The 24,268-nt window shown below is 34.1% G+C and overlaps 1 protein-coding gene across 2 annotated transcripts in view; it reads left to right on the top strand.

Moving 5' to 3' along the window:
• GTF2A1L (general transcription factor IIA subunit 1 like) overlaps positions 1 to 19,957 on the top strand; it is a 46,019-nt gene extending 26,062 nt beyond the window's left edge. For both annotated transcript variants that reach the window (XM_072937762.1, XM_072937763.1), the window contains exons 7-9: positions 10,776 to 11,036; positions 11,715 to 11,804; positions 19,725 to 19,957. In XM_072937762.1, coding sequence (XP_072793863.1) covers positions 10,776 to 11,036; positions 11,715 to 11,804; positions 19,725 to 19,832 — 459 coding nt within the window. In that variant the 3' untranslated portion in view covers positions 19,833 to 19,957. The remainder of the gene's footprint in view (positions 1 to 10,775; positions 11,037 to 11,714; positions 11,805 to 19,724) is intronic.
• The last annotated feature ends 4,311 nt before the right edge of the window (positions 19,958 to 24,268 follow it).

Raw genomic sequence — 24,268 nt, 5'->3', positions numbered from 1 at the left:
CATAGTTGTGAGTTACTGACATAATCAATATGAAGTGCTGAGCAGCACACTGCCTAGCACATGGTAAGAGCTCATTGCACGTTAGTTGTGATCTTTGCTCCTCATGGCTACCACAGATTTACCACACATGTAGCCTGCTTAACATGTCACTGACTGCTGATCACCTGCAGGGTAAAATTTAAGCTCCTTTAAAAAAAAAAAATTAATAAACATAAACTTCAATTAAATAGAGTCAGTAGACCTGAAGAGGGTGCTCTCATTCCCTGTGACAACAGCAGAACCCAATTAGGAGAAGAAAGACCCCCTCTTCTTTCCTGGCAACAACTTAGTTGGTGAAAAGCTATGAACTCTTTGTTTACTGTAGCGCTCCCAACTTCCTTTTCCTCTCTCTATGAGCCTCCTTTCCTTGAGGGGACTTGTACGTGGTTTGCCATGGTTGCACACCCCAAATCTGCTGACCCTGAGTAAATCTATCTTTGCCTGAGAAATGTCTGGCGCTCTGTTTTAGGTCGGAGTTCTTAATGTGGCATGCAAGGATCTCCATGTTCTTTCTCTGCCAGAGTTTATTTACTCTTCCTTCATTTCATACCTGCTACTTCATTGGGAACCACCAACTGTGGGCAATTATCTATGTTAACTTTGTTGTTTCCTGCCTCTCTCTTTGATTGTTATCTCCTTTGCTTTGTGCCTGGATATTCTCCTACCATCCTTTTTTCTGGTTAATTCCTACTTACCCATTTATTACTTCCTTCAGGAATCTTACTTTAATATTTCTGTCTATTCTGTCTATTCCCTCTTCTTTCATTATTAAGTTGGATGTATCTTTACTGTGTTATCATAGCACCTTAAGCATGTGTCTGTCATAATGTAGTTAAAAGATACATTAAAATGTCCTGTATGCATTGAGAGGTACATTTCATTAATCTTTGTATACCCAACATTTAAGACTATATATATATATATACATACACACACAAACACACTAGAATGTAAACTTTTAAAGAACAGGATCTGTGATTAGTTTATTTGGCTCAATAGTTCTCAACTCTGGCTAAATATTAAAATTACTGGGGCAATAAAAAAATGTTCAGGTCTGCTTCAAGGGATTTGGATCTAATTGGTTTGGAGTGGGGTCCATTCATTAGTGTTCAAGAGTTTTCTGAAGTGATTGTAATTAAGATAAAGAACCAATGATCTAGCTCAAAATCAATGTATGAAAGAAAAATGGAGTGAGGGGAAAAGAGAATATATAACTTCAAGTTACAGTTTATATTTTTCAAATCTGTCCTGACATTCCTCTGAAAGATAAAATATATCAGTAGTTACTTGAATTCATGATTTGGTTAATTGAGTGAATATTTTTTGAGTCATTATATGCTACTTCTAAATTAATATCTCTAAATCAGATTTTTAAGCCAGATATATGATATTTTTACTTTTTATAGAAAAAAACAATTTAACAAAATACTTTTTTTTTGTATTTGTCAAAATATGTTGAGATATATTTTGTGCCAAATAACAGTAGAGTAGCATGGGATACTACTGTACATTGTTAGGTAATATATAATCATTATTGCCATTACGTTATGGTAGATACCTAGATTAAATTTCTCTTAAGAATTGAAGAACATGTGCCCTACCATTATGATTATAGGCAACTGAATTTCACATAGTTTGGTTTGACAATGTGAAAAGAAGGTATGTTATAGCTTAGGTTTCTCCTGTTTTTTGTTTATCCTCATGTTTGGGTACAAAGTTCTGTCAGTCCTTACCAGCCATTGGAAAACCTTTCATTAGAGGAAAGCTTAAAATGAAAAGATTGGAAGCTAGATTTGGCAAACAAAGCTTTATCTTGAAGTGTCCTATGCATTTGCTAATTAATTGTACTACTCAGACACAGAAGCCATATGCAATTGAAAAGACCTCGGTGAAGCTGAGAATCTTGGAAATCACGAGCTTTGTTTTAGAGCAGAGAAAGAAAACTGAAGCAGTGCCTCTGTCAGATGACGTCATCTGCACTAGAACTGTTGACATTTCTTTGTATTCAGCCAGCATGGAAGAGTCAGCAATGACTTTTCTTTTAACATTCAGCAGGATAAAAATAGTGCTTCTCAGGGCAGCCAGCATCTGATTTTAATCTTTATTTGCATGTTGGCACAATCAAAAAATTCCTAGGTTGTGACACCCTTTTTGGAAACTGGAAACTGACATCTTCGTAATAATGAATTTTTTTGCTTAACAAAATTTGGTACTCTGTATACTATTGGAGTTCCTGAGATTCTTGGCAACACGTGGTTTTGCTCCTTCAGTAGAGGGAGTATTGCTGTATCTATTTCAGCACCTGGCATACATTAGTGCTAAGACACAGCCAGTAATTCTAAAAGAAGTTTTGTTGGCTGCCATGAAACTCAAATACGTTAGAGTGAAGGTCTTTTCCAAGACTTTTGTTAAAAAGTGTGGAGAAAATGTTAAATTCTTCTTCAGATTTTTTTAATGGCTTTTCAAAGGACAGTACTTGAAGCCCTTGATTGATCCTTGGGAGAGATCTACTATTTTTGAGAAAGAATGAAAACCTCTCCATAACAGTTTAACTTGAAGGAGTTCACTGATAATATGTAGTGGATGTTTGGCCATAGGAAAAGCTTAAATCTTTCTATTCACGGGCCTGCAGTATCAATTATGGATGTTGGGGCAGTACTCCTGGCTATTTTAGTCAAACAACCACCTTAGAAAAGGAGATAGGAGTCAGATAATCATACTAACTTTCTGATGCTTGGTGGAAGTTCTTCTGAAGAAAGAAGCTGAGAATGACAAAACTCTTTTGTAGTTATTGATAGTAAATTTGAATTTGCAATCTTAACTCTGTTCTCAGAATAAAGAGGATCTCATTGATATAAGAAAAATAAGATGGTGCTACGTGAATTCATTTACAAGAGTCCTGGAATCTTTAATGATCCTTAATAAGCTTATACTAATCTGGTAAAGTACCATGGGAGCTCTGATTCATTTTGTAACAAAAAAAGATATTGCTGTTTAAGGCTTTCAGTACTTGTTGCTATTAAAATGAGAAGCCAATTCCAACATGTAATTTAGGCCCAGGACTAAACTGACCATAATTTGCTTTTCACAAAATCAGACTTATTGGGGGTAGAATTTTAATACAAAAAAATTCACTTTTTTTTTTAGGTATACAGTTTTTAGATGTGCAGTAAGAATTTTGACAAGATGCTGACAGTTATGTAACCATTACCACAGTTGAGATACAGAACATTTCCATCACACCAAAGAGGTCCCTCAGGCCTCTTTGTAGTCAATACCCTCCCTTTACCTCTGGTCCCTGGCAGTCACTCACTGATCTGTTTTCTTTTGTTATAGGCTTGCCTTTTTCAGAATGTTGAACAAATGGAATCATGCAATACATAACTTTAGCATGATATATTTGAGGTTGAACCATGTTTTGCACATATTAGTGTATTCCCATTGTACCACAATTTGTTTATGCAGTCACCATTTGGACATTTGGATTCTTCCATTTTGGGCATTTGTGAATAAAGCCCCTAAAAACATTCATGTGTGGGTTTGTGGGTTTTTTTGTTCTCCACTGTGGACTTCTATTTTCTTTTGAGTAAGTACTTAGGAGTGGGATATCTAGGTTATGTGATACCTGTATGTTCATAAGAAACTGCCAAATTCATTTCTAAAGTGGCTGTATTCCCAAGCAATGTTGGTGGAATGCAAACTTCTGCTAGTAGTTGGTAAGATTTGTAGTTTGTTCACATCCTTTGCTGTCTTTTGGAGAGAAGTTTGCCATTTTGATGAAGTCTAATTTACTTGGTTTTGTTTTTGATTTCTGCTTAATGTGTTTTACCTAAACAAAGGTTGTGAAGATCATCTCATGCTTCTAAAATTTTTATGGAATTTACATTTAGGACTGTTATCTATTTTGAGTTAATTTTTGTATGTAGTGCAAGGTTAGGATTTAGGGTTTTTTTTTGCGTATGGGTGTCCAGTTGATTTAACATTACTTGTTGGAAAGACTACCCCATCTCCAGTGAGCACACTGAGTGTCTGAAGCGTGTACACCTTTAATGAAAATCAGTGATCATATGTGTCTGTTTATTCCTGGACTTTTTTTGGGGGGGCCTGTTTTTGTTTGTTTATTTGGAGGGGGAGGTAATTAGGTTTATTTATTTATTATTATTATTTTTATTTAACTAGAGGTACTGGGGACTGAACCTAGGAACTCCTGCATGCTAAACATGCACTCTACCACTAAGCTACACCCTTCCCCACTTTTTTTTCAATGTACCTTATTTTTGTTTGTTTGTTTTGGAGGTGGGTAATTAGGTTTATTTATTTTTTTTAGTGGAGATACTGAGGATTGAACCCAGGACCTCATACATGCTAGGCATGAAATCTACCACTCAAATATACCCTTCCCCTTAAATTTTAAGCTGCTTGAGGAACTTTTTTTTAAAAATTCTTTTTTTTGTTTGTTTTATTTTGGGGAAGTGGGTATTAGGTTTATTTGTTTACTTATTTTTAATAGAGGTGCTGGAGGTTGAACCCAGGACCTCACGCATGCTAAGCACGTACTTTACAACTGAGCTATGCCTCCCCACCTGAGCTTTCACTCTGTTTCATTAATTCATGTGTCCTTTCACTAGCACTACACTGGTATAGTTTTGTAGTAAGTCTGAACATCAGAGAGTATGAGTAACATTCTAGTGTATATATATGCCATATTTTGTTCGTCTGTTCGTCTACCCATGAATCGTTGGGTTACTTATACCTTTTGACGATTGTGACTACTGCTACTATAAACTTGGGTGTATAAATATCTCTTTGAGTCCCTGCTTTCAATTATTTGGGGTATATAGCCAGATGTGGAATTGCTAGATCATATGGCGACTCTATTTTTAATTTTTAAAAAAACTGCCATACTGTTTCATAGCAGCTGCACCATTTTGCATTCCCACCAGGAGTGCAGTTTCTCTAGATTCTCGCCAGCACTTATTTTCTGTTGTTGTTTGTTTTTTCTAATTGCCATTCTAATGGGCACGAGTTGGTATCTTATTGTGGCTTTGATTTGCATTTCCCTAATGATTAGAGATATTGAACATCTTTTCACATGCTTTTTGCCATTTGTATATTTTCTTTGGAGAAATATCTGTTTCAGTCCTTTGTGCATTTTTAAATTAAGTTTTTAGTTTTGTTGTTACTGACTATAGGAGTTCTTTTTATATTCTGGATATTATCTTCTTATTGGGTAGAAGATTTGCGAAAGTTTTCTCCCATTTTGTGGATTGCCTTTTCACTTTGTTGATAGTGTACTTTGATGCACAAAGTTTTTAATTTTAATGAAGTCCATATTATCAGTTTTTTTTTTTGCCTATGTTTTTGGTATTGTATCTAAGAAATAATTCCCAAATTCAGTGTTGTTAAGATTCTCCCCTATGATTTTTTCTGAGTTTTATAGTTTTAGCTCTTATGTTTAAATTTGAATCCATTTTGAGTTAATTTTTATATATGGTATAAGGTAAGGGTCCACCATACCTAGTTTTCCCAGCAGCATTTGTTGAAAAGACTGTCCTTTCCCCATTGAATGGTCCTGTCATTCTTGTTGAAAGTCATTTGACCATATATGTGAGGATTTGTTTCCCTGCTTTCTATTCAATTCCAATGGTCTGTTGTCTGTTTTCATGCAAATACACTGTTTTAACTACTGTAGTTTTGTAGTAAGCTTTGAAATCAGAATGTGTGAGACCTCTAACTTGTATTTTCTTTTTCAAGATTGTTTTGGTTTTTCAGGGTCCCTTGAGATTCCATATGAATTTCAAGATTGGTCATTCTCTTTGCACCAAAAATGTCATTTGGGTTTTGATAGGGATTGTATTGAATCTTAGATGGCTTTGGGTAGTATCAACATCTTAACAGTGTTAACTCTTCTAATCCATCAACATGGAATGTCTTCACATTTGTGTCATTTTTAATTTCTTTCAGCAATGTTTTGTAGTTTTTCGTGAACAAGTCTTTTCCCTCATTGGTTATGCTTACTCCTAAGTATTTTATTCTATTTGATGGTATTGTAAATGGAATTGCTTTTTCAAAAAAATTATTTATTTATTTTGTATACATATATGTTTTTATTGAAGTATAGTCAGTTTGCAATGTTGTGTCAATTTCTGGTGTACAGCACAGTGCTTCAGTCATACAGGAACACACATAGATTCGTTTTCATATTCTTTTTCACTGTAAGTGATTACAAGATACCAAATATATTTCCCTGTGCTATGCAGCATGAACTTGTTTATCTGGAATTGCCTTTTGAACTTCCTTTTCAGGTTGTTAATTGTTAATGTATAGAAATGCAACTGATTTTTCAGCATTGATTTTTGTATTCTGTACCTTTTGCTGAAGTCATTAGTTCTGACATTTTTGTGTATGTGGAATTTTGGGGGGTTTTGTGCGTATAAGATTATGTCATCTGCAAACAGAACTAATTTTATTTCTTCCTTTTCAGTTTGGATGCCTTTTATTTCTTTATCCTGCCTGGTTACCTTAGATAGGATGTGTAGTACTATGTTCAATGGAAGTAGCAAGAGTGGTTATCCTTGCCTTGTCCCTGATTTTAGAGGAAGAGCTTTCAGTTTTCACCATTGAATATGATATTAGTTGTGGACTTTTCATATGTGGTCTTTATTAATGTTGAGGTAATTTTCCTCTATTCTTACTTTGAGTGGGTTTTTTTTTTCCCCGAATCATGAAACAGCATTGAATTTTGTCAAATGCTTTTTCTACATTAACTAAAGTGATTGTGTGTGGTATATTTCCTCTCTTCATCCTGTTAATGCGTTGTATTACATTGATTTTTCATATGTTGAACCACTCTTGCATTTCAGGAATAAATCTCGCTTAGTCATGGTGTATGATCCTTTTAAGGTACTGTTGAATTCTGTTAGTATTTTGTTGAGGATTTTTGAGGGTTGGTGTTAATTCCTCTTTTAATGTTTCACAGAATTCTCTAGTGAAGCCATCTGGTCCTGGTTATTTTTTTGTTGAGACGTTTTTGATGATGAATTCAATCTCCTTACGGGTTATAGGGGTATTAATATTTTCTCTTTCTTCATCATTCAGTCATGGTAGGTTATGTATTTTGGAAAATCAGTTCATTTCATCCAGGTTATCCAATTTGTTGGCATACAGTTATTCACACTATTCTCTTATGATTCTTTTTATTTCTGTAAAATCAGAAGCAAAATGTCTTTATTTCTGATTTTAGTTATTTGAGTCTTCTCTCTTTTTTCCTTCAGCAGTGGGCCAAAGGTTTATCATTTTGTTGATCTTTTAAAAGAACCAACGCTTAGTTTTTGTTGATTTTTCTCTTTTTCTTTTCTCTGCTTTATCTGTGCCCTAATTGTTATTATTTCCTTCCTTCTACTAGGTTTGGGCTTTATTTGTTCTTTTTCTAGTTCCTTTAGGTAAAATTTAGGTTGTTAATTTGAGATCTTTGTTTTTTAGTGTGAGCATTTACAGCTGTAAATTTGCCTCTTAGCACTTCTTTTGCTGCATCCCCTATGTTTTGGTATGTTATGTTTTCATTTTCATTTGTTCCAAGATATTTTTTATCTTTTGTAAAAGATTTTGGTATTTTTGATTTCTTTTTTGACCCATTAATTTTTTAATGAGACTGTTGTTTAACTTCCACATCTTATGGATTTTCCAGTTTTCCTTCTGCTGTTAATTTGTAGATTCATTCCATGGTAATCAGAAAACATGCTTTGTATGATTTCATTTAAAATTAGGATTATTATTGTTTGTTTTGTGGCCTAACTTACGGACTATCCTGAAGAATGTTCTGTGTGTTCTTGGGAAAAATGTGTATCGTACTATTGTTGGGTAGCATATTTTGTATATGTTAGGTACAGTTGGTGTATTGTGTTCAGGTTATTTATTTTCTTACTGGTATTCTGTCTGGTGCTTCTATTCACTATTGAAAGTAGAGTGTTGAAGTTTCTACCATTCTTGTACAGCTGTCTATTTCTCTCTTTTTGTTACATATATTTAGGAGTGTTGATGTTTGTTGCGTATACGTTTGTAATTATTATATCTTCTTGGTGAATTGATTCTTTTATCATTATATAATGTTTTTCTTTGTATCCTGTAACAGTGTTTGAGTTAAAGTCTGTTTTATCTAATAGCAGTATAGCTATTCCAACTCTTTTGGTTACTATTTGCATGGAATATCTTTTTTCCATCGTTTTACTTTCAATCTATTTGTGTCCTTAGATCTAAAGTGAGTCTATTATAGACAACATATAGTTGCATACTGTTTTTATTCATTCTGCCAATCTGTCTCTTTTGATTGGGGAGTTTAATCCATTTATATTTAAAGTAATTACTGATGGGGAGAAGTTACTCTTGCCATTTTGTTATTTTCTGTGTGTCTTTCAGCTTTTTTGTCCCTCATTTCCTCCCTTACTACTTTCTTTTGTGTTTAATTTTTTTGTAATGACATACTTTGATTCCTTTTTTCATTTCCTTTTGTGTGTACCCTCTAGATATTTTCTTTGTGGTTACAATGGAGATTACATATAGCATCTTAAAGTTTTAACAATCTATTTTGAACTGATACCAACTCAACTTTAACTTCATATAAAAACTGTTCCTTTTCAGCTCTGCCTTCCCCCACTTTATATTATTGATGTCCCAAATTACATCTTTATATATTGTGTACTCTTTAATATAGATTTATAACTATAATTTTTTATGCTTTTGACTCTTAAATCTCATAGAGGGATAAAAATTAAAGTTACAAACCAAGTTATGGTAATACTGGTTTTAATATTTGCCATTGTATTTACTTTTACTAGAGAACTTTGTTTTTATGTGGCTTCAGGTTACTGTCTAGCTTCTTTTCATGTCAATTTAAAGGACTCACTTTAGTATATATCACAGGGTAGATCTAGTGGTGATAAATTCCTTCAGCTTTTATTTGGAAATGCCTTACTTGCAGGACAGTTTTCCCAGATACCAAATTCTCAGTTCTGTCTTTTCTGTCAGTATTAAATATATTCATACCACTGCCTTTTGGCCTTCAAAGTTTCTGGTGAGAAATCTGCTTGTTATCTTATTGGGGATCCATTGTATGTGATGAGTTCCTTTTCTCTTGTTGCTTTAAATAGTACTGTTCTTATATTTCAGTTTCCAATTGTTAATTGCTACTATACAGCTATACAATTTTTGTAAATTGACTTTATTAGTATGAATGTTTATGTACCCCCTCAAATTTATGTTTAAATCCTAACCCCCAAAGGTGATAATTAGGAAGTGGGAAGTTTGGGAGGTGATTAGGTCATGAGGGTAGAGTCCTCATTAATGAGATTATTTGCCTTAAAAGGGAACCCAAAGGGCTGTCTAGCCCCTCTGCTATATGAGGACACAGTGAGAAGGCATCATTTATGAACCAGAAAGTGGTCTCTCATCAGATATCAAATCTGCTGGTGTCTTGATTTTGGACTTCCCAGCCTCCAGAACTGTGAAAAATAAATTTCTATTGTTAATAAGCTACCTAGTCTATGGTATTTTGTTATCAGCCCAAATGATCTAAGACAGTTTCCTTATCCTTTTAAAGTCTTTGGAATCTGTGGTGACACCTCTTCCTTAATTATTATTATTTGCTTCCCTTCTCTCTTTGGCAGTCTGGCTCAGTTGTTTTCATTTTTATTGATCTTTTCAAGGGATGAACTTTTGGTCTAATTGACTTTTTTTTTTCCTGTTCTCAGTTTTATGTATTTTTCTTTTTATCTTTTTTATTTCCTTGTTTGCTCTGAGCTTAATTTGGTTTTATCTTTCTAGTTTGTTAAGCTGGGATTTTAGGCCATTGATTTGAGACTTACTTCTTTTCTAGTATTATGAGAGAGTAAAAATTCCCCCTAGGCACTGCTTTAGCTTCATCTCAAGTTTTGAAATGTAATTTTTTTGCTTGCATTCAATTAAAATTATATTTTAATTTCCTTTGTGACTTATTCTTTGACCCATGGGTCAAAGAAATGTGTTGTTTAATTTGTAAATATTTGAGGTTTTTCCAGATATTTCTGGTTTAATTTCTGATTTCTGGTGTAATTCCTTTGTGCTCAGAGAACATACTTTGTGTGTGTTAAATTTGCCAAGTTTGGTTTTATGGCCTGGAATATGCTACACCTTGGTGAGCATTCTTTGTGCTCTTGAGAAGAATCTGCATTTGGCTTTTTCGGGGGAGGATATTCTAAAATGTCAATTAGGTTAAGTGGGTTGACTGTGTTGTTCACATTTTCTCTTTTCTTACTGGATTTCAGTCTTTATTGAGAGAGAAATGCTGTATTCTCCAACTATAACTGTAGATATGTCTGTTTCTCTTTTCAGTTCTATCAGTTTTGATTTATATTTGTCCTTTTGTGTTTGGCTTATTCTAGTTAGTACAGTCCTTTGTATTTTTTATTTATCCGTTAAGCATAATGTCACTTTTCCTTTCTACTGCATAGAATTATTGTTTGAAATATTTCAAACCTCACAGGTATCATACAAATTTAAGGTAGTGTATATAAAAACAGGTAAATATTATGTGAAAGCACTCAACTCATTTGCTTTCAAAATTAGGAAACATCATCTGACATGGAAGAAATATATTTTAAGTGGCCACTTGTGAAGTATTTAAGTAATTTTGTATTTCTGTGATTCAGTGTTTCATACACCTTGTTTGGCTTGAAAAACTGTATTGCATTTTTTTCTCTTAGGTTTCTAATTCTCAGATGGATTTGAGCATTCAAATAGCTGATGATGGTATTAATGAGATAATTCAAGTAGATGGAACTGGAGATACATCTTCCAATGATGAAATAGGAAGTACAAGAGATGTAGATGAGAACGAATTTCTAGGGACTATCGATGCAGGAGACCTGAAAGTACTTGAAGAAGAAGCTGACAGTATATCTAGTGGAGATTCGGCTGCCGACAGTAGTGATAATGAAGACTCTCAAATAGACCTTGTGGAAGAGGTGAGGATCACTTTTGAACTGAAACTTAAAAAAATTTATAACATTTGTACTTTATTATACTTTGGAACCAAGAGGAATAACAAGATTAACCCTGTCTTTTGTCTTTAAAATGAGACTTATTTGTATACTAGTATTTAAACTTTTAATCTTTAACTAATTTAAATCAGCATTAAGTATTTAGGAATCAGCTACTATATTTGTTGGTCTTAACTAAAGATAGTGGGAGATTTAAGGAATAGGAGTGGAGGTAAAGAAGGCAGCCAGAGCAGAAGCATATTGTATTTTCCCTAATCCTAATAAATGCAGTGAAATCTTTGTGGAATGTGATAATTAAGGAGCCTGTAAGTAGTATTAACTACCCTTTATGGCGGCCTTACATATGTGTCAGGTACTATACTAAATCTTACCTGCCTTATGTTATTTAACATTACCACTGCCCTATGAGTCTTATTACTATCTTCATTTTGCAAATGAGAAAACTGAGATGTGAGGAATTTTAGTAACTTGCCAAAAGTCAGTCTTGTGGATATTAAGTGACTAAGCTAAACTCCACCTGTTTGACTTTTAAATGCAATACTGATCTGTCTCTCCAAATTCCTTTATTTCTATATGTCCCTCTATCTTTAAAAAATTCAAAGCATCATGGCATTCCTTAATATGACTATTTTTCATCTTTAGGACCCTTTAAATTCTGGAGATGATGTTAGTGAGCAGGATGTGCCAGACCTGTTTGACACGGATAATGTAATTGTCTGTCAGTATGACAAGGTACTGTATTCACCTTTTGACTTTGGGTTTATTAATTGCATTTATAGTAGAAAGATGAGCAAAATGATGGTGAGTTACTGTTTAGTTGAATTAATCTCAAAATAGCTAATTAATTATGTAAATTTTGGGTATGTATTTTGGGTCTAACACTGTGCTATGTGGGTTCTCAGTGATAGCAGAAAGTGATAGTTCTTGTCTTAAGTAGTGACAATCTTTTATTGAAGCAAAATGTTTTTCTGTATGGAATAATAGAATGGCATACAATAAGATGGTAGGTAAATCAAAAGCTAAAATATGTGACAGGTAAATCAAATTCTAAAATACATGGCATATAAATCAAATGCTAAGATGAGTGGCATGTAGATCAAATGCTGAGATATGTGGCACAGACAGTAAGTCCTAAAATTGGCTAGGAAATGCAAGAAATCATTTGTAGTTGGAGTTCTCCACAAATCCTTCATGGTTGAGGTGGGACTTTGAAATACATCTTGAATGATTTGTAGGATAAAGAGAAGTGTAAAGAGTAGACATTCAGAGTAGAATAGCCTGATAAAAGGCAGGGGAATGAATGCATGTAGAATGTATAAGGGACAGTAAAGAGACAGCCCTGCCTTATGTTTTCCTTTTGAATATATTAGTGAGTGAGGCTGGGTTGGGGACAGAAGTGGGAGCAGATTGGAAAATCCAGAATCCTTGTAGGAGAAATTCAAATGTGATTTGATGGACCTTCTGAGGATGATATTGAGAAAGTTGTAATTGGGTTTAAAAACTGGCTTTATTTGCTAATTTGGCAAATAGAAGAACAGGGATAGTACAGGAAGTAACCAGAGCCCAAACTGAGGATGGCAATGTAGAACATGGAAGAGTTGCAGATGATGATGGAAGAATCACTGGGACTTGGTTCTAGTTGGACATTAGGGAATAATTGACAGGGGGAGTTGAAGGTGTCTCTGAGGTTTCAAGCCTAGAAATTAAGTTAGTACCAACTAAACTTTAGCAACTAAACTTTTAGTAATTACTGTATGGCTTTGCTTTAAAAATATTTTAAACACTATTATTGTGATTTATAGTAGAATGGTCAGTTTTTTGTCAATAACTCCTTCATATTTACATTTTTAGCAGCTTTGAGATATAATTCACATACTATGCAGTTCACCTATTTAAAGTGTACAGTTCAATGGTTGTTAGTATACCTATGGATATGTGCAACCATTAACACATCCAATTTTAAAAGGTTTTCATCACCTCTAAAAGAAAGCCTATACCCTTTAGTTTTCACTCCCATATTGCCCCATTTCCTCCCATGCCCATTCCCAATAGTAAAGAACTACTAATGCATTTCCTGTCATTTTAGATTTTCCTATTCTGAAGTTTCATATGAAAGGAATCATATAATATGTGGTCTTTTATGACTGATTTCTTTTACTTCACACAGTATTTCAAGATTCATCCATATCATAGCTTGTGACAGTTATTCATTCGTTTTATTGATGAATACCAGCCCATTGAATGGATCTCCCACATTTTGTTTATCCAGTCATCTGTTGAGGGATATTTGAGTTGTTTCGACCTTTTGGCTATTATAAAGAATGTTGCTATAAATATTTAAGTATAAGTTTCTTTTATGAGCGTGTGTTTTCATTTTTCTTAGTGTATATCTAGGAGTGGAATTCCTGGGTCTTATGGTAATAATTTGAGGCACTACCAGACTGTTTTCCAAAGTGGCTGTACCATTTTTAATTCGCGTCAGAGTGTATGAGGGCGTAGATTGCTCCACATTCTCACTAACTCTTGTTACCTGAGTTTTTGATTCTAGCCATCCTAGTGGGTGTGAGGTGGTATCATGGTTTTGATTTGCATTTCCCTGATGACTAATGCATATTAACATTTTTCCACATTTTTTCAGTAACAATTTCATTATCGTTGAGGTTGACAGAGGATGGTATTTTGAATTGCTATAAAAATAAATCCTTCTTTCTAAAAATAAGATCATTTTCTCTCCTATAGAAAAATGGCAATTTAGATGCTGGTAAACATAAGCATAAGAAGGAATAGGTAATAGGAAAAGGACTAGTCTTAGTTTAAAACAATTTAGTTTATTATAAACAGTACATTGCTTTCTATTAGCAGTGTATTTGCACTATAAGGCACTAAATAATATATGCATTTCATAGAGTCACATAGAATTTTGTTGACTATTATGAATATAGTATCCTTTGTTGTACTGCATTGTGGGAAATAGCTTGTAATTAATTACATAGTGCTTTAAATTTTTCAAAGTATTTTCTAATACATTGTCTTTTGCTTGTTAAAACAACCTGTAGGGTAGATAGAAGGAGTGATAATAGATGTGTAGTGTTAACAAATCTAGTTGTCTGGGGGCACTCTAATTAGTGAATATTTTAAGAACAATGCTAAAAATTTGAATGGAAACTAAGGCATTGGGGAACCACAAAAAGTTATTGAAAGAAAGTAATGAAGTCAGAAGATAGTTAGCAAAGAGAAAGTGTCTGTAACCAAAGTGGAGTGGGAGGGACAGTGGGAGGGACCACTGTTACAGTAAATCTTTATAAAAGCGTAACTTCCCAGTTCTGGTTACTAGTTGGCTTGTTTCAAAAAATATTGAATATAACCAAACTCAAGTAAATTGAAAGACTTCAGTGGTGTAGTCTTTTAAGTGCTTTGCTACTTAGTGTGTTTTGAAGACCAGTGGCATTAGTTTCCCTGGGAGAGTGTTTAAAAATGAAGATTTTGAATCTTACCTGTACTGGATCAGAATGTGCATTTTAGTAGTACCCCTAGGTGATTTGCTTGCTCATTAAACCTCAAGAAGAGCTATTTTATCTGTTTGGTTTTTGTTTTGGTTTATTTGTTGTTCTTTTAAGTATGTTTTTTTCTGGCTTTGATTACTGTATGGAATTTACCTTTAAAATTTGTAAGTTGACAGTTGGGGAAAAGTTGTGAGAAGATTAAGATATGCATGGAAAAGGGTTAAACCAAGGTCACTGATCAACATGCTGAGTGAGAATTAGTTTAAGTGTATGGACATGTTATTTCAGAGGTGTACAGGATGTCTAAGATTAATATAAAGTTTAAAGTAATAAAGCTATTATACAGAAGGTTAATGGTGAAATGAAACTTTTTACTACAGATGGGAGTGTTCTGTGCTATAAATAGGACACTACTTATAGTAGAATGTAAAACTATTTAAATATGTTGCATTTTCTTTAATAATTTAGCTGGCTTTGTCCGTTAGATGCTAATAATTACTAAGTGTGTAGTACAGTATCTCTTTCTCTCTCTATATGTATGTTTTGTTTTTTGAATAAGTACTGCATACACATTGTTAAAAAATCTAAAAACTCTAAAAGGTATACCATGAAAAAAGTCTGTTGCCCGCTCCTTCACCATTTTGCTTTTCCTCCCAGTGGCTCCCTGTCATTGCCTTTAATGTAAATAAGTAACCAGTTATGTTACTTTCTTAATATTTAGAGTCTCACTCAAGCAAAGCCCTAAAGGGTAGAATAGACAACACTGTATTTTTCACCTTGTCTTTTTAAGAGATTAACAATATATCTTGGAGATCTTGGTGCTAGTATTTTTATAACTATAATATTCCATTGTAGAATTATTAAAATTTATTTAACTGATTCTCTACTGATGAATATTTGAATTATTTTTTAGTTGTTTGCTATTGAATGACCATGTACACAGAACATTTCATATATGGGCAGTTTTATCTAAATAAATCCCCAGAAATGGGATTACTGGGTCAAAGGGCAGATGTATTTGATTAGATATTGTCAGAATGCTCTCCTAGAGGATATTCCAGTATATACGCCTATTACAGTGTTTGAGAGTGCTTCTTTCCTACACACTTGTCAATAGAGTATAATAAAATGTTTGAATCTTTTCTATTATGAAAAGTTAAAAATGGTATCTTGGTGAAATTTTTAACTTTTTGTGTGTTTAAAAGCCACTTCAATTTACTTTTATGTGAACTGCTTGTTGATAACTTTTGTCTGTGTTTTAAAAAGTTGTATTACTGGTCAATTTATTTATTTCTAAGAGCTCTGTATTATTTAAGGGGAAGATTAGCCCTTGGTATGTACGTGCAGAAATACTTTTTCCACAGTTGTTTGCTTTCAATGCTTTTTCTTTCTTTCATGCAGATGTTGAATTTGCCAACCTTTATTTTATGGCTTCTAAATTTTGAGTCATGAATAGAAAGTTCTTTCTTACCTCAGAATTTTAAAGGGATTCACACATGTTTTCTTCTAGTATTTCTTTGTTTTTTTTTTTTTCAATTGTAAGTCTTAATTGATTGGGGTGTTTATTTTGGTACATAATGTGACACATGATTCCACCTTTTTATCCACAGTGGCTACCCAATTTTCTTAACATTGCTTGTTGAAAAGTCTATTTTGTCTCCACTAATAAGAGAATGATTCCTTTATTATCCTCTAAATTTCTATATGTATTTGAGTGTACTTCTTGATTTTCTGTTTTGTTCCATTAGCCTGTGCTACATTGATTTAATTACTGAGGTTTTAAATATCTGGTAGGGTTAGTGCTTCCACCATACTCTTTTCCAATGTTTTCCTGGATATTCTTGTTTATTGCTCTGTATTGACTTTGGAATCGCCTTGTTGGTTCAAAACCAACCCTTTTGGATTTTCATTGAAGTCACATTAAATTAATAGAATTTGGTAATGATGTTAAGGAGTAGGCTGCAATTTTAATGCAATGTCCAAGGGAGACCTTACTGAGACTGTGATAGGATAAAGATTGAAAGGAGGTAAGAGAATGAACCATGAGGATACTTGGATGTAATCATTTTAGACAGTAAATACATACGTCCTGAGGTAGAAGAATACTTGTGTGTTTGGGGAACAGTGAAGAAACCAGAGCACTTAGTGAGGGGAGGAGCAGGATCTTATAGTCCATTCTAAGGACTTTATTTTTGAAAGTCATTGGAGAAGTTTGAGCTTAGAAATGATAATCTAGTCTATGTTTTTAACAGGGCCACTCTGGCTACATGTTTCGAGTAGACTACAGGGGGAAAAGGGTAAAAATAGAGAAACTAGTCATGGGCATATTAATCCAGGCAAGATGAGATGGTGGCTTAGATAAGAGTATTGATAGTGGAGATGATAGAAGTGGTTGGAATATGAATATGCTTTGTAGGTAGAACTAATCTTTGCTAATGGATCTGGATATGAGGTGTGAGTAGGAGGTATAAAGATTGTCTCAAGGTTTTTGGTCTGGATGAGTGACCATTCCCCACTGAGATGGGGAAGACTGTGAAGTTTGGGGGAGAGTATATCAGTGTCTTAGGTTTAAACTTGATTGAGATGTTTATTGGACTTTCAGAAAGAGGTGCTGAAGCAGTGGATGAGAATCTGGAGTCTAAGGATGAGGTGTGAGCTAGAGATGTAAATTTGGGGAGTCATTAGCATATAGATGATTAAAGTCATGAGATCAGATAAGATCACCAAGAGAATGAATATAAACAGAAAGAAGAGTCCTGGTACACTTTAAAGTTGAGAGGTGAAAGAGTAGGAGGAATCAGTAAAGAAAATTAAGGAGTGGCCAGAGTCATGTGGAAAGCCAGGAGTATTAAAGAAGCCCAGTGAGGAAAATGTTTCAAAGAAAAGAGTGTACTGAATGGTGCCAATAGATCAAGTATTTTTAAAATGTATCCTTAGCTATGTTATCTCTTATGTTGTTATGGTAAAGGGCTCTTCCTTTATATCTTCTAACTGTTGCTTGCATATATGAAGGCTATGAACTTCTGTATATTGATTTTTCTATCAATACTGAATTCTTAGTCATTTATAGTTGATTATCTTAGGTTTTTCAGTCATCTAATCGTTGCATCTGCAAATTTATTTCATCTTTTCCAGTTTTTATATCTTGAGGTCTTTCTTCTTGTCTAATTGTGTTGGCTAGTATTTCTAGAGTGAAAAGTTGGATAATAGTGGGTATTCTTGTCTATATCCTGACTTTAGTGGAAATACTTTGAGGATTTTCCCCACTAAGCAATAAGTCATGGCTTTTTGGCTGAGGTAGGGGTATCTGTATGTTTGTGGATATGGTCTTTCTTATTTTGAGTTAAAAAAAAAACTAAAATGCATGAGTTTCCTTAAATGCTTTTTCAGCATCATTGGAGATGATTATATGATTTATCTCCTTGGGTCTAGTAATACAGTTTTTATACTAGTAAATTCCTAGTATTGAACCATCATTGTTACATTTGTAGAATAAATGTAGTTACTTGATAAAGATACTAGGGTGAGTTATTGTTGCTTCTGCTATTAATATTCCTCTAATTCTGGTCAAATTTTATCATCTGTGTTGAGTTAAGGATTCTGTCATCACTGTCGTGTTTCCCAGGCAACATGGATAGACCTGGAAATTGTCATTCTAAGTGAAGTAAGCCAGAAAAGTAAAAGAAAAATACCATATGATATCACTTATATATGGAATCTTAAAAAACGAAAAAAGGCAAACTTATTTACAAAGCAGACAGAGACTCACAGACACAGAAAACAAACATGGTTACAGTGGGGGAAGGGAGTGGGAAGGGATAAATTGGGAGTTCAAGATTTGCAGATGCTAAATATATAAAACAGATGAAAACAAGTTCATACTGTATAGCACAGGGAACTATATTCAATATCTTATAGTAATCTGTGGTGAAAAAGAATATGAAAACAAATATATGTATGTCCACATATGACTGAAGCATTATGCTATGTGTCAGAAATTGACACAACATTGTAAACTGACTATATGTCAATTAAGAAAAAAATATATACACACACACACACAAAAAGGTATGTGCAAGTGAAAATTTGGGAGTCAAACTAACAAATTTTCCATTATTAGGACTTTTTTCCCCCCACAAAAATAGGGGGTTTATCTTTTGTATTTTCTTATGCTTCAGAAATGCATCTGAATACTGGTCACAGGATTTTCGTCCTTGTTGACTATTTGCAGTCAACAATTTTAGGTTTAATTTTTATGTTTGACTTCAAATCATACATTTCTAAGGTTTTTAAATAGTCACTTGTGGGTTACCCAGAAGTAACAATGATTGTGTGATTTCTTACCTTTTAAGGTAGTAGGATTTTCTAGTTTTTATTTTGTCTGTATCAGGCTGATTTATTGACTCCAAAGAATAGCCAATAGAGTCTGATAGATTATAAGGTGTATTTTCTGACCTTGCTCAGTGTATTATGACTTTCTTCTTCACAATGAAAGACCACTCTTTTTTTTTTTTATCCCTGATAATATTAACTACAGCCTCTCTATTTATTCCTTTGCAGACATCCTGAACTCTTTGCTGTTCTTGAGCAATCCAGGCATGCCCTTCGTCAGGACTTCTGTTCCCTTATCTGGAATGCTCTGTAGTCAATGTCTTCTTGGCTTTACCCCTCATATTTTTAAAGTCTTTACTCAAATGTTACCTCAGAAGTCAGGCTCACCCTCACTCTTCTATTTAAAATTGTAAACCTTTGTGTTTGTGATCTTCCTTTTCCTGATCTATTTTCCATAACATTTACTGCCTTTTAATATTTTGTGTAGTTTATATATTTATTAGGTCTGTTTCTCCCATCCTTACTAAAATGTCAACTTTTCAGAGACTGAAATTTTTTCCTTTCTAAAAAAATTACACATATATATATATTTCTCTTTCCTTTTTAAAAAAACTAGTAGATATCCAGTGCCTAAAATAATATCTGACACATAGGAGTGCAAATATTTGCTGAATGAATGAACAGACTATCTTGAGGAGGTCTTATTTTTAAAGAACTCCCATTTAGGATCACAGCAATCCCATGGGATATGCAAAGAAACGTAGATAATCCTTTACCTTCTAAATTTAATTAATTTCAGCTGTTTTTCTACTTACAGATTCATCGAAGCAAGAACAAATGGAAATTCTATTTGAAAGATGGTGTTATTTGTTTTGGAGGGAGAGACTATGTATTTGCAAAAGCCATTGGTGATGCAGAGTGGTAAAACTTATGAGCTCAAACACCATAAATATCAGTGGGACTATATCACATTATTTACTGTATGGAATTTAATAAAATTATAATTCAGATGCAGATACAAATATATAATTTTACATTTCTTCCATTTTACATTTCAGACTATTTTAACAGGTTTTTATTTTTTAATCCTCATTGTCTATTTTAATCCTCATTAACAAAGCGTAGATGTATCGGGTGTGATTTACAATGAAGAAATAATATTTATTTAATTTCGAAGTGAAATTTAAATCAGACCCAATTGCCCTTCATCGTAAAGTCACTATCAGTTATTATTGGGGCTGGTGTTCCTCCCACCTCTCACCAAACCATGTTACAAAAGATCCTGGAGCGTCTTACAAGTGGTAGGATTATTGAAGAAGGCTTCTTTGGATCTTCATTCTACACTCATCACTGGCAGGAGGCTGGTTTTGCAGGCTCTGATGGTTCCTTGGAGGGAGGTGCCTCTGTTGACCCTGTATAATACTTGAACATGAAAATCTTTCCTGAGGCCTGGATCCCTGGAGCTAAGGATCAGCCTCTCTGGGTCTGTCACGTGGCCAGGCCATTCTTCTTTGTATCTTGTTATTTTCCTGGGGGAATTCTGTAGAATAGGTTATGTTCCCATTCTAATTCTTGAAACTTCATACTTCTGTCTTCTTCCCCCTCTCTCTAATCCCCCTGCCCCCTATTTTTCCTACAGTGGAAGATCCCTTTGCAAACTCTTTACCCCTTGAAGATACCATCTTTCTTTTTCCTAACTGAGAATTCCCCCATTGGGTTTAGGTTTCCTAAAACAAAAGCCAAGAAGAGATGTTCTCTTCAGTAATCTTCTGCTTTGGTGAAGCAATCTCATTTGAAAACAGAAGACCTAGATAACGGTCTTTAAAATCATGGAGGGGAAACAAAATGTGAAACACAAATAGCTCCCGTTTTCCTACACCGATAAAAACAAAGCAAATTAATATCTCAGTAAAGGATTCTGTAATATTCTCTTCCTTAATAGATTCAAATTCCTCAAAGGAACATTTTCCTCATTATTCTGCTTCTCTTAGTGGGTGGAGTATACATGGTTTCTAAATCTAGGATTCCTCATTTTGGCCCTGAATGTTCTCCGGGAGAGTAAATCTCTCACAGAAAGCGGTTCTGGGTTTGAGTGGGTTATGGTCTGTGAAAGCCCTTTAAAGATTAGATATCTGGATCCAGCTGGTCACAGGGTGAATTCCCTATTTCTTTTTCAGACGCAACCTCACTTGGAGAGCTTAATTTATTCCAACACTTGTTCTGTTCTACCCTTTTCTACCTAAGGACTATTGGACCTTTCCAAAATCTGGATAAATCTCTTCTGGGCCATGAACAACATGAGTGGGACACTATCTTTGGCCTAAAGTTGGCAGCTGCTTGAGGATCCAGTTAGTAACTAGTGAGTGGGCTGGTCCCCTATCCAGATTCTCCAATTGTGCCTTATTCATCCTCCGAGTGATTGCCCTGTTCACTACCACCACTGCTATTACAGATTCTTCTTTGGCTTTTGAGAGCTCCCAGGAGCTCCCATGGGTTCTCTGCATGGATTTTGCCTACTGTTCATCTTTCTACATGGAAGGCAAAAAGAGGGCACTTATTCTTTGTGCCTGCCCCTTAAATGTACCCCCTCCAGTGTTGAGGACTATACTTTCTAGTTGTCTTCCTGCTTTCTTTTAACCAAGCTCACCCTGTCACTCTGTATTTGCCCTAGGCAAACTTACTGCACACTAATTGCTGAATTTAGTGACAAGGTGCATTCACTTGGAAGTTGGGGTTTAATGTGTTGGTTTAAGTGTTTGGAAGAGACAATAATAGTTGTTTCTAAAATTCCTTTCCTCTTTTCTACTGTGAACTTTAAATTCTCACTTTGCTTCAATGATTTTTTTTAATTTTCCATGTTACAAATACTGTTATTATATTGACACTCTTTATTTATGTGGTACATTTTATCAGAGGAAAAAGTCATTGTTCCATTTGTGTCTCTGAGTGCCTTTTTGCCCCTGGTCTTTTAAAAATGTAAAAGCATCCATTTAAAATAAGTTTACCACAAAATAAAACAAAGCCCAAAATAATTATCTTCGCATGCTAATATAAATGATGATTATTTTGGTGCTGACTGCATGGAGAATTAAGAGATTTCTCAAATTATTTTGGACCTAGTGCCCTTTTATTCATCTCAAATAGTGCTAGAAAAGAATCCTAGTTCTTGAAAAGCTGTCTAAACTAGTGGTTTTCAATTCTTTTGGCCAGGTGCCACACTAAAAAAAAATAGTTTAACAACCAATGTATGTTTGCATAGATACATATAACACAAATTAAACAAAATATCAGAAAAAAATGCTTGGCCTCCTATATTTTCTATTTGATTCTTTTCTGTTGCATTAAAATTTTTTTTGGTGGTGTTGGCCCACTAAATTGATTTTACTACCTATTGTTGGGTCATAACTCATAGTTAAAAAATTATTTTTAACCCATATACTAAAGATAGAGTGAGACAAATCTTAATCCATTTTGAAAGAGAGATTATTCTTTAAGCCCTGGAAGTTGATGAAGTTTATCTGAGACTTGGCTTTAATGTATTACTTTTGCATTCAGGAACCTTTTAATCATTTCCAAGCTAAACATTTCTTGTTGTATATTATAATAAAATATCATAAAGTTAAGTTCTAAGTTCTTATAAATGCAGTAACTTGCAAATGTCATCCTATACCATTTTATTGGTGGAGAATGTGTCTCCATTATAGAGCTTGCAGTTTGTTGTGTTAAATTAAATTTATGTGAGTATCATGTATAGTAATTCTGAATTCAAACTTTTTCTTCATGTATGCATCCTACAGTGTTTTTTTTTTTTTTAACACACTTTCCACTTCTCCCCGTCTGCTAAGAAGGTCTTGCTGAGTTTGCAGTTAGTCTCTTTGGGGCTGGCCAACTGACCTTGCCTGGATTACCTGCTTTACTTACGTGTTCAGTGTGCTATAATATGTATGAAAAGTCGTCTGTACAGCTCAGACTTCGTAGGGCAATGTGACTCCAGTTCTGGCTGAGGTACTCAACTGAAGTCTTTTAAGTTGTGTAGCAAAACTAATAACTTCAGAATGATTAACAGTTAACTGGGGTGGTGAGCAGGGGAATTTAGTGGGGAATTTTCTGTTGACTCATGTTAGTAGGTTAATATTTTTCTGTTTTTCATGTAAGTATACTCACAGCTAGGTGGGAACTTTGTAATTTAAAACTAGAAAGCTAAATTATAAATAGGAAGCCCATGGTAATAACTCTTAGGAAGAAACTTGATATTAATAAAAATATTGCACATTGTGAAGAAAAGATTATTTCCAGTGCTGAACACATTTATTGAAGACCTTGTGACATAAAGATTCTTAATTTACTTATGGACTTAGCACATTTTTGAGGAAACCAAAAGCAGCCCATTTATAGCAAATGTTATAACATTTGAACAAAATACCTTTTAAAAATATTTTGTAAGTTTAGATGAGTTATTCCAAATTGGTTAACCCCTTTTAGTAATTCTGCAATCTACCAGTGATATCATCCAATATGGTAAAAAAAAAAATAACAAAATGGAAATATAAATTTTTTGAGCATTTGATGTTTTTATGGTTTGTGTATAAGAAATTATTTAGACTAGGAACACACACACTTTCTATGAGACCATCTCATAAGGAAAATTCTTAACAAGGATTGTTTTATATTTCAGTTATAAAAGTGCATCAGCTAAAATTATTAATCACTTACATGTGCAACTAGGATAGATACAGTGGGAGAAACAAAGCAGATGAGTGTATCACTAAAGGAATTTATAATGTAGGTGAAATAAATGATGTACATGTACGATAATAATATCCAGTAGTGTAGAACAAAAGACAGATGAGTGATACAGATGCCAAGTGCCTAAAGAAGTCTAAGAGAGAAACCCTTGTGGATTATTTGTTATTTATGCCCTGCCTTATTCCAAGTAGAGGAGGTGTCTTGACTATAGTGGATTAGGGAGGGAGTGGATTAAGAAGAGTTTGAGAAGATAAACTTGTAGCTGGGGTCTTAAAGGATCCCAGAGGAGGACAGGTGCTCCATTTGGTAAGAGTGGCACAGGCACCAGCATGGAGATGCGCAGGGCACAACGAGGGGAAAGTAATTGGAACACTTTGTTTCATGTAGAAAAATAGGATATAAAGTAAGAAAATTTGAGGATAGATTCTGGAGCTCTTTGAATGTTAGGCTAGGAACTAAAACTTAAATTTATAGCTACTGATAAGCTGCTCAGGACTTTTGGCAGGTATGTAACAAGATGAGATGGGAATTTAGGAAGTCAGTGGTGATAGGTATGAGAGTGTGGACATGGGAAAGATTGGATATGAATAAAAATGAGGGAGGCATAGTAGTACT

This window comes from Vicugna pacos, chromosome 15, assembly GCF_048564905.1.
Source record: "Vicugna pacos chromosome 15, VicPac4, whole genome shotgun sequence".
Classification (NCBI taxonomy): domain Eukaryota; kingdom Metazoa; phylum Chordata; class Mammalia; order Artiodactyla; family Camelidae; genus Vicugna; species Vicugna pacos.
Note: the sequence above shows the minus strand (reverse complement) of the source record. Positions and strands in the feature narration are given on the sequence as shown.